The 14,486-nt window shown below is 38.6% G+C and overlaps 1 protein-coding gene and 1 pseudogene across 4 annotated transcripts in view; one reads left to right on the top strand and one right to left on the bottom strand.

Moving 5' to 3' along the window:
* Mme (membrane metalloendopeptidase) overlaps positions 1-14,486 on the top strand; it is a 112,410-nt gene that overhangs the window by 53,984 nt on the left and 43,940 nt on the right. For all 4 annotated transcript variants that reach the window (XM_074073945.1, XM_020174109.2, XM_074073946.1 and 1 more), the window contains exons 4-8: positions 3,712-3,873; positions 4,781-4,861; positions 4,960-5,055; positions 5,163-5,281; positions 6,611-6,676. In XM_074073945.1, the coding sequence (XP_073930046.1) occupies positions 3,712-3,873; positions 4,781-4,861; positions 4,960-5,055; positions 5,163-5,281; positions 6,611-6,676 (524 nt within the window). The remainder of the gene's footprint in view (positions 1-3,711; positions 3,874-4,780; positions 4,862-4,959; positions 5,056-5,162; positions 5,282-6,610; positions 6,677-14,486) is intronic.
* Positions 5,344-5,456, bottom strand: LOC141423665 (U6 spliceosomal RNA; annotated as a pseudogene).

The following is a 14,486-nucleotide window of genomic DNA, read 5'->3' as shown; positions in this document are numbered from 1 at the left end:
CTTTACTACGCCATTTTTTCTGTTTACTTATTAAGGTGAATAACTTTTGATTTTAAACCACATGTGTTTACTCAGAAGAGCGAAACCCACAGCTAAGGAAACATCTGAAAGACACAGGTGTGGCCATGCGGAGAGGTTGAGTAATTCAAAACAAAGTACAAACATAAAAACAATGACAACCAGTTTTACAGTAGTGTGTCTGTTTCCTACAGCCCTTCTACCCACAAGTCTACCGCTGACTTCAAAGAAAAGTCAGCCCAGAGGAGGTCCGGAGGATAAGGTGCAAAACGAGAATCAAACCCATGATAAGAGATTAAAGGAAAGTTGATCAAAGACTCAGCATAAAAGTGCTAGCCTGTGACTTGCCTTGGCCCATGGCCCCAAAATAGTCATCAGAACAGAGCTCTCTTTGAAGTGATTGGAAGCACCCCTGCTCAGGGGAGTTCTCTAGTCAAAGGGGATTTACAGGCTGGCACAGGAAGGTGAGCAGCATTGCCTCCTCCCAGCTCTTCTCTGCATGGTGTGTCCTTGGTGCGTCCTGCAGACGCCAGAAGTTTAACTGTGCTGGGGATCAGGTGAGGAAAGCTGACCTGAAAGGGAAGGCTAATCTTTTGTCCCTTCGGGAACTATGGGAAGTGCAGTTGCAATTCCCATGACAGTCACTTTTGGACTCACGAGCACAGAACCGCAATCACCCTTTTTAGTCGAGATGTAATTTCCACATAGGAAGACTTGCTCCCTACCTTCCTGTTCACTGCTTGTTCGCTACTCTCTTGAGTAGAAGTTTGTGGAGCTCTGAGGTGTTAGGACCTAAGCCATCCATTTCCCCAGAGAAGGGAAGAAAATGAAAGTACTCCCTACATGATAGTAGCCTTTACAAATTCACTTCAAATTTTTAACAGAGAAGAGATCTGCTACAAGTGTTAAAGGTGTATTTTTAGGAGGTCTTTAGTTAGCATATCTTTCAGGCTCCATTTCTCTGGATTTTCACTTTGCATGATAATCCCTTGAATTTGGGGTCTTCATTGTCACTTTCCTTGCCATTATGTCTTTATTTCCTTCAAAGCTTAAGGGAATTCTTTTTTTTCTCTCTACCTTTTTTAGATAGGTCTCCTGAACTTTTCCTGCGATGTCAAAACTAGTGTTTTCCATGACCGGTCTTGATTGAGCCCAGTGTTAGGCTCTTTGAGAGAAATGTATCCCTAACCTTAATGGAGCCACAGCCCAGAAGAGGAGAAAATGAATTTGCCATCCCCCACCCCCCAAAAAAGAATATGACACAGTTTTGTGAGGACAATCCTTTTTATGAAGATGGAAGGTTTGAACTGGGCTTTGAGTGCCTAGCATTTCAAAAGGTGAAAAAATACTAAAAGAGATTTTAGCAAGCTTGGGGGCTGAGGCAACGTGGTCAGTTACAGAAGCAGAAAAAAACTACAAGGTGTTCTACAGCAGACACTTTTCATTGGGATCCGTTTAATCAGGACATATGGTTCATGTGAGGAAGGTGAGAGAGAGAGAGACAGAGAAGTTTCATAGATATATCAGGATTAGAATATGCTATGGAAACTGGATTTTATTATGAATGTAAATAGCCTGTATTCAAAACCTTGGAGCAGAAAACAACATGCTTAAATGTTTTCAGAACATTAATCTGCTTGCAGAATGTACGGTGGACTGGGATGGGGCAAGGCTTGGGGTCACAGCGTGGATGAAAGGACACAGACCCAGCCTGAGAAGGAGGGGGAATGGGAAAGATGGAATGGACTCTGGAGGCAGTGAAATGAGAACTGCCCTGACCTGTGGAAGGAGAGGGTTGTGTGGGAAGAGGGAAAGAAGACCCCAATGTACCACTAGTACCTTGGTGCTAAGTGATGGGCATACAAAGAGATTGTTAATAATATCAATAAAACGGCTAGGTAGACAAAAACTCAAAGTGACTTTATGGAAGCATTAAAGATTGAGGGAGGCACTGAGCTCAGAGGTGTTTTCTGTATAATTTGGAGTCAGAGAAGCTTCAGGGAAGAAAGGGGACATGAGCTGAACCTTGAATGGAGGGTAAAATTTGGAAAGAATGGGAGCGGGACTTAAGATTCGGGGCGAAGAGGTTGGAAGGAAAGGCTTAGGGTTAGGAAAACAGAGGAGTATTGAGTAGACCCATGTGCTGGGAATACAGATGAAAAAAATGCAGAGGGAAGAAAGGATGGCGGGGATGTGTGATTGGTCCTGCAAAGGCTCCAAGGTCCAGTTGAAGAGTTTGTAATTTAACCTGGGAAATGACAAATCACTGACTTTTTTTAAACAAGTTTGTGACCAGAGCAAAGGTCTTTGGGGAAGTTTACTCTGTGAAAGATGAATAGAATATATAAAAGGAGGGGAATAATACTGTCAGATGAGTAGTTGGATGACTTTTAATCAGCAGGAAATAAAGCTGTAAACTAGGTTGACATTGACCATGGAAAGAAGTATAGAAAAGAGCCAATGATCAATACATCGGAGAGGGAGAAAGAAATAGAGTTTTACTGATGATTTCAAGGCTGGGAGGCTGTGTTACCAAATGTACTGTAAAGCCAAGCATAAAAGTTGAGAGAGGAGTGGATTGGGGAGAACCTGCTCTCCCCAATTAAGTATTAAGGAGCTGAAGCTGAGGTGATGGGCAAGCAAACATGTCCAGGAGGTGTTAGAACTGGGGACACAAAGGTCAACTGGAGCAAGATTTACTATACGGCATTGAAAAAACTCAACAAACCTCAGCAGTTGTTTGAAATGTTTAATTAATTGATTGATTCAGAAAGCAAAGTACTTGCAAAAGCTCATTTGAGAGCTTATACTGTTCTGATGCAGATGCATTCTCAATTGCTCTTTTGTTTTTACTGCAAAACATTTCAACTTGTTATGAGAAAGAAAGTGAGAGCACAGTAGCAGGGCTTTCTCTATTCCAGCTGTAGTCTTGGGTAATATCCCATCTTCAGTGGTAGGAGATCATATTTTACAGTTTTTCTATCAATTGCAGCATCTGGAGAGTCAGTTTCTTGCATATTGTAAACCCAGTGTGCTTTGATTTGTATTTTCATCACAGTTCTCAAAGATAAAAGAGTGGACATAAGAAAAACTAACAAGCTTGCAGCCAATTTTATAATGAAACACTCTACATAAATAAATGCTAATCGGATATAAATTTGAATTTCAAAAAGTTTGTAAGCAAGATCCAAGGAGTAATAACTGGCTTTAAATCCTCAGTGAACAGTCCTTCATCCTTTAGAGTCTAGAAGACACTTCCAATGTGGCATCACCTTGAAGAGCAGAGATGACAAATAAAGGTTATCAGAACAAAAAATGACCTTACATTAACAGCAGTCCCAAGATGGCCAAGGCAAAGGAGACCTATCATTTTTTCCTCTGAAATACTAACAAAAAACTCAAAAAACTCATTTGAGGGGAGGGTAAATAGGAGACTTACAGGAGTGAGGAAGGACTGGAGGACAGGATGGGAAGACCCAGACTATTCAAGAATAAAATGAACCAACTAGAGTAAAAGAAAAAAAAATTCTACACAGATAATATTCCTCAACCACTGGAATTGAGAATTTTATAAGATAGAAAAAGGAGCATCAGTCCAGTCAATGTATCATAAAATGGCGCCTCTTTTTCCCCCTCCAAACAATTTAAGGAAGGCACACCTCAGTTCATCTAGTCTTTTCTCTGGTCTTTCAGCTGCTCGACTGATCCAGAACATGGATGCCACTGCTGAGCCTTGCACCGACTTTTTCACATATGCATGTGGAGGCTGGCTGAAACGCAACGTCATTCCTGAGACCAATTCCCGTTACAGTAACTTTGACATTTTAAGAGATGAGCTAGAAGTCATTTTAAATGGTTAGTAGCAATTGTGTCTGTGCAGCAAAGATTTCTCCCTTCACATACCCACTTTTTAAGGTACAACTGTTCACCAGTACAAAGAACGTCACAAAAGATTCAAGTTGATGATACCTCCAGGATTTATGGACCACCATTGAGTCACTCTGAGGGTGGTAGAGATGAAATGTTGGCATCCTTAGCATTCCTGCTTTCATTTGTAGGTACACAAGCAATGAAGGCCTTTCATCCATAAAAAATGGTCTGTTGATGCCATTGTATAGAGGACAAACTTAAATGACTACCACTAAAACCATTTCTACCACCACTCAATCCCAGGTCTGTGTTAAAGTTGCTAGAAGATATTATTAAGGTCTGTCCTCCTAGTGGTGAATGTCTGGACTAGTCTCTACTATCTCCATCCTCTGTTTAATTCCTCTTCTAGAAGTTTCTTTGAAGGAAAATTAAAAAGGTTTTTTTTTTGCTATTTTTTAACATCTAAACAATTAGAACAGTTCATTTGGAACATGACTAGAACAGTCACCCAAAGATAATTAGTTATTCTCCAGCCCTCAAGAGGACTATCCATATTAAACTCCAAAGCCTTCTATTATTATTTTCTTTTTAATATCAATTTCAAGAAAAGTAACTATTGTCTAAGGCAAAGCAGGGCACATCAGTATTTCTTTTTCTCCTCACCTCCACCTCAAAAAAGATAATCTAGTAAAAAAAAGACTTGCATCTCACTTGGCCAGTGAAACTCATTGTCAGTTCTGTGCTGGGAATGAAGAACCTGTAGGGAGCTTGGCTTTCCTCACAGGGTTTTGGAATGGGGAGGGAGAAATGAAAGTTTTTTAACTAAGCCTGTGTTGACAGTATTAATTATAGCTGCAAATAGTGATGCATTTTGCTAAATACCTTATTTCAGATGTCCTTCAGACACCCAAAACTGATGATATAGAAGCAGTGCAGAAAGCAAAAACATTGTTCAGGTCTTGTATAAATGAAAGTAAGTGCTCTTTGTTTTGAATTCATTAGGGTGTGCAAATATTGGTGCCAAAGTATGCTTAGACTGCATACTGAATTAACTTTTACTGTTTTCAAAAGCTGCTATTGACAGTAGAGGAGGACAGCCTCTGCTCAAACTCTTACCAGATATATATGGATGGCCGGTAGCGACAGAAAACTGGGAACAGACATATGGTAAGGCAGTTTTCCTTTCTTTCAAACAAATAATTTCCACATGAAATCTATAATAGTGTAATTAAGCCAAAGCTACTAAAGGGATGTTTCTCCTTTTGTTTCTTTAGGTACTTCTTGGACAGCTGAGAAAGCTATTGCACAATTGAATTCCAAATATGGGAAGAAGGTCCTCATCAACTTTTTTATTGGCACTGATGATAAGAACTCTACACACTATATAATTCATGTGAGTTTGTGTGTCAGTCAGCCGACGCTGCACGTGGAGGTGCCTTCTATCTCTTTCCACAACGTACTACGAGATACTTCATGAATTTGCTTGTCATCCTTGCATGGTGGCCACACTAATCTTCTCTGTGTCATGCCAATTTTAGTACATGTTGTGGGGTGCTGCCAAAGTGAACACCCCATATTTCTCTGGATTATGTTTCTTCCACATTGGCCTGGGTTTCTCAGAGCTTTGGAGGTTCTCACTTGAACCCATAAATGCTCCAGTTTGCCCCCGCCTATTCATTTTGTCCTTCAGTGCATAGGAAGCAGTCCCACAAAGGTGCAAGGGTGCCATTTTGCTCTTAGGTGAATGCCTAAGGTGGAGCAGATGCACGGGAGCAGCATGGGGTTTCCACTCACATACCCAGCCACTGTCCACCCCTGCTGACATCTCTCAGCACAGCAGTTGTGGGCAGACAAGGAATTTTCTCCATCCCTCTGTGGTAGAGGATCTCAGTAAATTTCTGGAAGATTTACACTAGCTTATAGGTTCCAGAGTGACTGTGCAGGTTATACACACAGGTGCGCGCACACACACACACACACACACACACACACACACACAGTCTGCCTATACAAACTGGAAGGATGTGATCTACTCCTGTCAGTAAGACCAATGAGTCCCAAGTAAAGGTGGGAGTAAACAAAACCTGTTTCCCTGGGGAAATGCCCCTCGGGGGAGTGCATTAGAACATCAGGAAGCTGGGAAGTCCTTCCTATTATGTGTATAATTTAGAAGTTCCCCAGTTCCAAATCCTGACTTTTTTTTGTGTGTGTGTGATACTTGGGCTTGAACTCAGGGCCTACACCTTGAGCCACTCGACCAGCTTTTTTTTGTGAATGGTTTTTTGAGATATGGTCTTGTGGACTATTCGCCTGGGCTGGCTTCTAACCATGATCCCCTCCTGATCTCTGCCTCCTGAGTAGCTATGATTGTAGGGTTGAGCCACCAGCACCCAGCTCTCCTGACATTTTTTTGTTCATTCATACCCTCTGCTCTGCTTAAAAAAATCTTTCTCAGTATACTTTTGTTGAAGTTTTCTTCAGTTTCCATCAAGTATCCCTGTCATGATCCTCCAGATTATTTAATTGCCAGTGAATCTACCACTTACAGGTAGCAATGGAAACCTTTTCCTAATGACGTATTCACTCAGTTTCTCATTGCTGCCCTGACCGTCAGCAGGATGACTTGCCTCTTACACATATACAGACAGGCATGTTTGTATTTTAATCCAACTATTTTATACGTGCTGAATGATTTATTTTCTTTGATGTATATTTTTTGTAGTTTGACCAACCTCGACTTGGCCTTCCTTCCAGAGACTACTACGAATGCACCGGACTATATGAAGAGGTAAATAAAAGAATGTGAGAAAAAGAAATAACCCAAAACCGTCTGTGCACACCCATAAATAATGAAATAGACTAGAGCCAAATTTAAACAACCTTCTAACATGCTTTACTTGAGAGACTCAAAATCACAAATAAGACTGAACTGCCTTTGATAGAATGAAGCATTCTTAATAGACTAATGAAAGTTAAAAAAAAAAACCTAGGAAATTGAAATTCCTGATTTATATTTTGATGTTAGTATTGAAGTCGTATGACTCATTTTGAAAAGTCAGTTTTAAATGTTTTAATTCCCCTAAATTTGGATAGTTTAAAAAATGATCAGATTTATCATAGTAGACAATGAGGATCAGGGATTGATTGGTCCAGTGACGGGCACCTTAAGGACTATGCAGGCAGAGACACCCACCTCCTTACTCTAGCACTGATCACCTCACACTTAGGCGTTGTATCCCATATAACTGCAGGTTGATCTGGATGTCCTGGACCGCTTTCTTACTGTTTCTCAAACTTAACCTCCCACAGGCTTATGTCAATGTGTTCTTGCTTACTGGTAGAAGGAATAACAGAGGACAGAACCAGTCATGTTGCCTTTATTAGATATTGGGGGAAGGTATTGGTTCTGTAAATGTTTCTCTCATAATTGTTTAGCAGCTCAGAAGTATGTTAAGTTTACCTGCCGTGATCCTAATGCTTCACAGTGTATGGTATGATGGAAGTAATTTCCTAGATTAAATTATTAGCTAAATATGTTTATGCCTATTGTTTACTTTTCTTATTTATTAAGTTTAAAGAACACGGAATAAGGTGTCTTTTTGAGTGAATATACAACATTGAAATAAAGAAAAATATATACAGTGTAATATCAAAGGCCACAATTAACAGCACAGATAACGGGTGTGGGATATTTGAATTATTTAGTTACTGTGTGGGTTGCAACTATTGGCTTTAAGAGCTGCCCAGCTGTTTCCTGTTTCAGAGTTGAAAGTGATTGAGGAATTTTGGCTCGTTCTTCTGTATTATCATCATTATCAACTGGGATGATTTTCATATTTAGGATTCTACCCTTATAAAAGTTCCACTTTTTTTCCTGTACTAAAATGCATATTTTTTCACATTTTTTCATTTCTGACATCAAAATACTTCTGCAGTCAATGTGGTAAAGTTTCTTTTTTCATTTTTCAAAAAGATGTTAAGGTCATGGTGTACTTACACATTTTATACTCAGCATTACCTGGCTTGAATCTGATGTAGAGGTATTTCCATTTAACCTGCAGGGTTTGTTTGTTTTAAATTTTGAATTAGTTGTCAATATTTTACAGAATTGGGGGATCTCATTTGTCATACAAATTTCTTTATGAATCAGTACAATTGGAAGCCCTAAGTTTGCATTTTGGTGTATCACTGCTTTTGGCCAGAGTGATGTAGCATTTGTTCTCCAGGGTTGAATCATTTAGATGATTCACTGATACATGTTGACCTCCTGGCCCCTCTAGGCACTTACATTTGTGTGATAGTTGGGTCTTGGCTAAGCTGCAGTAGTAAAAGCACTCAGCATTATATTAGCTCAAGCAAGAAGGCATATTTCTATCTTCCATTCCAGTCTGTCCCAAAGTAGGCAGTTAGGCAAGCCATCTGGGTGAAATAGGACGCTCTGCGCTATGGGGATGTCTGGGACCTCAGTTTCCTTTGATTTTGTCACTCATGCCAACTTCCTCTGGTTTTGTACATTAGTCTGTTGAATCAGAGTTGGTGCACCAGTTCTTAGTTCACATTTCAGGCCATGGAAAAGAAAAGAGGGAAAGTGGTGTACATTTGCATGTTGAATAAGTGAGACAGAAGTTGCATATGGTGCATTGTTTGTACAACTGTCCTGTTGCTGCACTCACTTATAACGTAGAAGAAATGTAGTCTTGAACCCAGTGGCCATGTATGTGCTTTCTTAGAACTTGGTTCAATATACTCCTATTTTTAACACTATTATAAATGGGATTGTTTTCTTAATTTCCTTTCCAGATTGTTCAGCTTTATACATATAGAAATGCTACTGATTTTTTGTGTGCTGATTTTGTAACTGTTATTGGTTCTAATACTGTTTTTGTGGAGTCTTTAGGGTTTTCTACATAAATGATCATTGGCAAATAGACAATTTAATTACTTCCTTTTCTATGTCTTTTATTCCTTTTTCTTACTCAATTGGTCTCACTAGGACTTCCAGTATTATGTTATATCAAAGTGCAAAAATGGGCATCCTGATTGTGTTCCTGATCTCAGAGGAAAAACTTTCAACTTTTCATCACTAAGTATGCTTATCTGTGAATTTGTCATGTATGACCTTTATCATGTTGAAGTACATTCCATATGTACCTGTTTTTTGATAGGATTTTCCTTTTTTTATCATGAATGTATATTGAATTTTATCATATGCTTTTTCTGCATCTATTGAGATGATCATCTCAATAGATGATCAACATCTGTTGATTTCTGCATATTGAACCATTCTTGCATCCCTGGGATCAATCTGTCTTGATTATGGTGAATGGTCTTTTTAATGTGCTGTTGAATTTGTTTTGCAAGTATTTGTTTGAGAATTTTTCTATCTGTGTTTGCCAGGTTTATTTACCTATAGTTTTCTTTTGTTGTCGTGTCTTTGTCTGACTTTGGTATTAGGGTTGGACTCATAAAATAAGTTTAGAAATATTCCTTCCTCTTCAATTTTTTGGAAGATCTTAAGAAAGGCTGATACTGATTCTTTTAAATGTTTGGAATTCAGCAGTTAAACCATCAAAACCAAGATATTTCAACTTTTTCATCCTTAAAATTTAATATAGATCATCTAAAAATACTGATGTGAACATTTGATTTTAGGTCAGATAAATGCATGATATTTGGCCATTTCCCTCTAGAATTGAAGGGAAGTTGCAGAATCCAGAAGACAACTACAAGAGAAAAAGAGACTCATTCACTCATGGCTCCTTTGGTCCTTTTCTGAAAAGGATGCTAAGATGCTTGGCTAGGGCTAAAGCATAACCCAAAAGTAGTAGGCCATCAAAAGGAGCCAAAAGAGTAATCTTCACTCATGCATGCATGTCTGTTGTGGTCTTTTGCCCTCTTGTCTATTGTGAGTTCAGTATATCACTTAGCATTCTAATAAATATACCGTTAGTCCTCAATTAACTTAATCTTCAACATTTTAGAACATGTTTTTGTTGGTATTTAGTGACCTCAATAACCTAGACAACCCCTAAATGAGTACCTTGACTATAATAATAGGTATATCCAACCACAAAAAGCATTTGTATTGTTTTCTGAAGTCTCTGTTTAGAAATAACCATCACTTAATGACACAATGCTCCTGGAAAGATAGAAGTAGTGAGACTCAAAACAAAAGTATACATTTGTGTGCTGGGAAAAGAATACGAAAGATGTTCATTGCCCATAAAAGACAATCATTCCCATTCTTGAAATTTTAGAAAAGAGCCAACCAACCATAAGAAAGTTTTGTATATTGAGAGGAATAATCTTAATTTTCTTAAGAAATTGCCCATCTTTAGAAAGAGCCTCTGAAGTCTGTATTGAAAATGAAATAGGATTGGTCTCAAAGCTTCCTTTCTCACTTATCAAAGCTAATTGTTACCTTGTGCCCTTTGTAAGGAAATCTGTAGGTTAGGAATCCAAAATATTTGAGTGTAATTGGATCATAGAAGATATGTTTATGCTGTGTACTGATGTTTGAAAGGGCAAATAGGCTAGGGTACTGGTTTCTTTACCTAAGGACTATTTTGTGTGTGCCAGTGAAAGGGCAATGGGCAGTCACCCTTCTCATACACATACACTTTTAGAAACATCATCACAACATATTTCACTTGTTTGTTTATACATCACACACAAAATATCATTTGAACAGCATTTCAAGACTGAAACAAAAGTGAAAAAAGCACTGGTATAGTGATTGACAATCGACAGAGGTGAGTTTGGGATCAGAGATTAGAAGCTGTGGAATATAATGCTTAGGACATGGCAGAGGTTATAGACCTCTTCCAAAATCTGTGGGTTCATACAAAATGGAAATGTTTTAGGGTTGAGGAGAGAGAACTTGAAACATGGCCACCATGGACCAAAGCCAGAAATAGATGACCCACTGTCTGTGTATGTAAATCAGAGAAAACACAGATGAAGAAAATTGCCTAAATTCTACCCACCTATGAAAGAACATAGCTAACATATACAGTCCTCAAGATGAGCAAAGACAAACTGGAACAGAGCTACAACCTAGTGAGGATTTTGTTTGTCTGCTCTCCCAAAATATAAGCTGAGAGAAATTGTCCAGAGCTTGAGCTGAGACTAGAAGATCTGAGTAGGAAGTGAACAAAACCTACTTAATAGGCTTAAATTTTAATTTCACTATTTCTGTTCAACAGATATTTGTTGAGGTTCTACTATGTAACAGGCTTCTTCTAGGCAGCAAGTTTTCCAAGGAAATAAGATCCCTGCTCTCATGTGATTCATGTTTTAATGGGAGGAGATAGTCAGTGAAGAAACAATATTTGACGGAAATAACAGAAATTGAGATAGTGTTGTGAAGAAATAAAATGGCAATGGCAATATGATAGCAAATGACTGTGGGTAGGGTGGATGGGTAATTTAGATTAGATTGAATTTGGGTTTTGAAAAGATCGCTCTGGTTGCTGTTTGTAGAATGCATTGTAATGGAATCAGGGGTCAGAGGGAGGCCATGTGGTAATTTAAGGGAAAGAATACGGTAGACTCAGGTGAAGGCAAGTAAAATAAAGAAATGTGAACAGACCTAATTTAACTTTGGCTGGTGGCTCTTTCTTCATAGGGAAAATGTGTACTTTAATGCTTAGCCATTATGTGCTAGCATGATTCATGTCTGGGCTACCCTCACAGTGTAACAGCTTTGACATATGATTATACATACCCTGCCAGGGAAACTGCTAGCTTATTTCCTCCTTTCTGGGTACCAGGTAGTCTAATACTCAGGCAGTGTTACCTAATCCAGGCATCTGTATTTAGCAAAACATAAGTGGACATTTTTAATTGAAAGCTCATAAATATGACAAGAGAGTTTTTGGAGATTAAATGCAGTTTATGAAAAGATCTATAAGCAGCTTCCCAAATATATATGATAAACCTTAAAAGTTCTTGTATAAATCTCTAGATTTTTTTCTGACAGATTGATGAAAACCCAAAACATGGGAGGTGATTCAAAGTGGATCCTCTCTGATCCTGTGTTCTTCCTGCTTGGATTTGGGCTGGTTTTCATTTCCAGTCTCCAGGATGGCTGTGTGATTTTATGTTTACACTTCCTCTGTAGGGAATAAGTCCCTGTGCTGGCAGGTTACATGCTGCTCAAACTAGGAAATTTTCCAAGTGTTTTTGATAGGAACCATTTCTTTTCTGCTTGATGTCCCTCTGTATTCCCCAAGAAAACTTCTGTGTCACACTTAAACATCTCCCCAGCATCAATAGCTAGAACAGCACAGTTCTGTGACTTTTCAGTTATTTCCTGTTCTACATTATGTGGGTTTTCTTTCTAGGAAGGGGAAGACAGAAAGTGGCTGGAGGTGGCTCAAGAAGTAGAGTGCCTGTTTTGTAAGCGAGAAGCCCTGAGCTCAAGCCTCAGTCCCATTAGGAAAAAAAAGAACCCTTAAACAGAATCTCTGGATGCATCCTTAGCATCCTTGGCCTACTAAGGTATCCAGATATCAGCCGATCTGACTGCAGAACTTTCTCCTCCTGTCTTGGTCTTGCTGCTATTTATTAGCAATGACACTAAAGTTTGAAGGACAGCAGTAAAATGGCATTGGTCTCTTCTTATTTGGCAGCTCTAAACAAATATCATCTTTTTTCCAAGCAGGAGGATCCCCCATTACTAAATTTCCAGTATATGAGCATCATTGCCTGGACTGGCAGAACGAAGATAGTTCTAATTAGAGTAACAATCCATGATGTTGTTATTACCATGTGTCATCTCATTGAAAATGTATAGTTTAAAACCCCACAAATTTGCTATTATGAAATTTATCCTACCATTTAAAACCAATTATCCCTTTGAAGCTGCTTTTATAAATGTTAGGATTCACAATTTTTTTTTTAAGTGAATTGCTACATAGATATTTTGGTGGATTCTTCTTTCTGAAAGGATCACTGATTTATTCTCTTCGAAGAAATTGACTTAATGACTCTGGTCCCTGCCCTCGTAACTAAATGCTGTGTCAGTCACAAGAAAAGAAAAATTAAATCTCAGTTTAAAAAATACCCTGATCAATGTATTCTTTAAATGTTAAAATATGTGTTGATTGCTTTCTCTCAAATTCTGACACCTACAATCATTTGGCATTTTACATATCCAGGCATATCTTTAAAAGAAAATTGAAGCCATGCGGTTGCTTGTCAAGGGATTAACTGCAGCAGTGAGTGTGGGTTCTGACAACTGCTAGGTAAATTTGTAAGCCAAGGAAGGTAATCAAGATACTCCACGCATGTTTTACTCAGTCACGTGGGAGTAGTGACCAGTCTGGAACTTACTGAAAGAAGTGGTGAACTCCATGCAGCTCCAGACGCTAGTGATATCGCTGGCTTCCAACTTCCTGAGGAATGACCAATTCAACTGGAGGCCTTGTCCAAAGGTCTCATGTGGCCTAATACCAAAGTTCCATAGTCTTCAGATTTAGCTGAAGGTGTTGAAGCTGAACTAGTTTGCATAGTCAACAAACGTACATAGGCTGTTTTCTTACCTTATTAACAAAAAAAGGGCATGCCATATGTTAAATAAAAATCTCAGTTGATTGAAATTGGAAAATTCAGACTACCATATCCTTCATAGCCAGTAGTAATTCCCTGCTGAAGGCAGATGGATTTATGTGCTTTGAAATACAGTTAATTCAAAACACTGCATACTTATACTTTGGAATAGGTGATCCCATGAGGTATGAATTCAGACATACTTGTTTACTTCAAAGTGAAACATGAATTCTGATTACCTTTTAATGGGGAAAGAATGGAGCCAGCAGAAATATATTTGAAATTATCTTTGATTCCTATTACCTTAGTTATTACTTTTTTAATGCATGTTCACAGCTGAAAAATCATGTTTTCTATTCAGTAGCAAATTCATGAGTAGGGAAGCTAGCTGAGTAGTCTGAGCATTACAGAGTGAAAAGAAAGAACTCCCCTCTCCAGGGAGCTGTTTACCTAGCATGCAAAGAAGGTCTGGAGTAGCAATATGAAACCCTTCCAAATTGAGTTCTGGCTTGATGACATGGTTTTTTATTTCACTATTAGTGTTGTATTCGATAATGACCCACTGTAAAAACAGACATTTCTTTGTAGTCACGGTGAATACAAGGGTGTCCCTTTCACCTCTAATTGATTAGTAGGAATATAAAACACTCTTGAAACTGAAAGTGTTCAGCACTTTGTAGTGCACATTGTAGCTTTCATTCATATTTACCCTGGTACCAAGTCTTGGAAGCATAGAGCCTCCACCTGTCCCTAAATTGTGTGACCTGTTTTTTCTGATGACAGTTGCCGACTTAACCAGTAGTAAAGTTGGTGCCAGGAAGTTGAATTTGGGGTAAATTTTAAATGAGATGAGGTCATACTCTAATTGCTGGTGGATGATAATGATTATTGATACTAATAAGTACCAATGGGTTGAGACTTCACAGAAGTGGGATTTGATTTCCTGGTGTTGATGCTACCGAACTTGAGTAAGGTAGTTTACAGCTTACTTTTCCAAATTAAAATGTATATGAAGATAAGATTTAAAGAAACCGAGTTCTTGGAAG

This window comes from Castor canadensis, chromosome 5 (genome assembly GCF_047511655.1).
Source record: "Castor canadensis chromosome 5, mCasCan1.hap1v2, whole genome shotgun sequence".
Lineage (NCBI taxonomy): Eukaryota > Metazoa > Chordata > Mammalia > Rodentia > Castoridae > Castor > Castor canadensis.
Note: the sequence above shows the minus strand (reverse complement) of the source record. Positions and strands in the feature narration are given on the sequence as shown.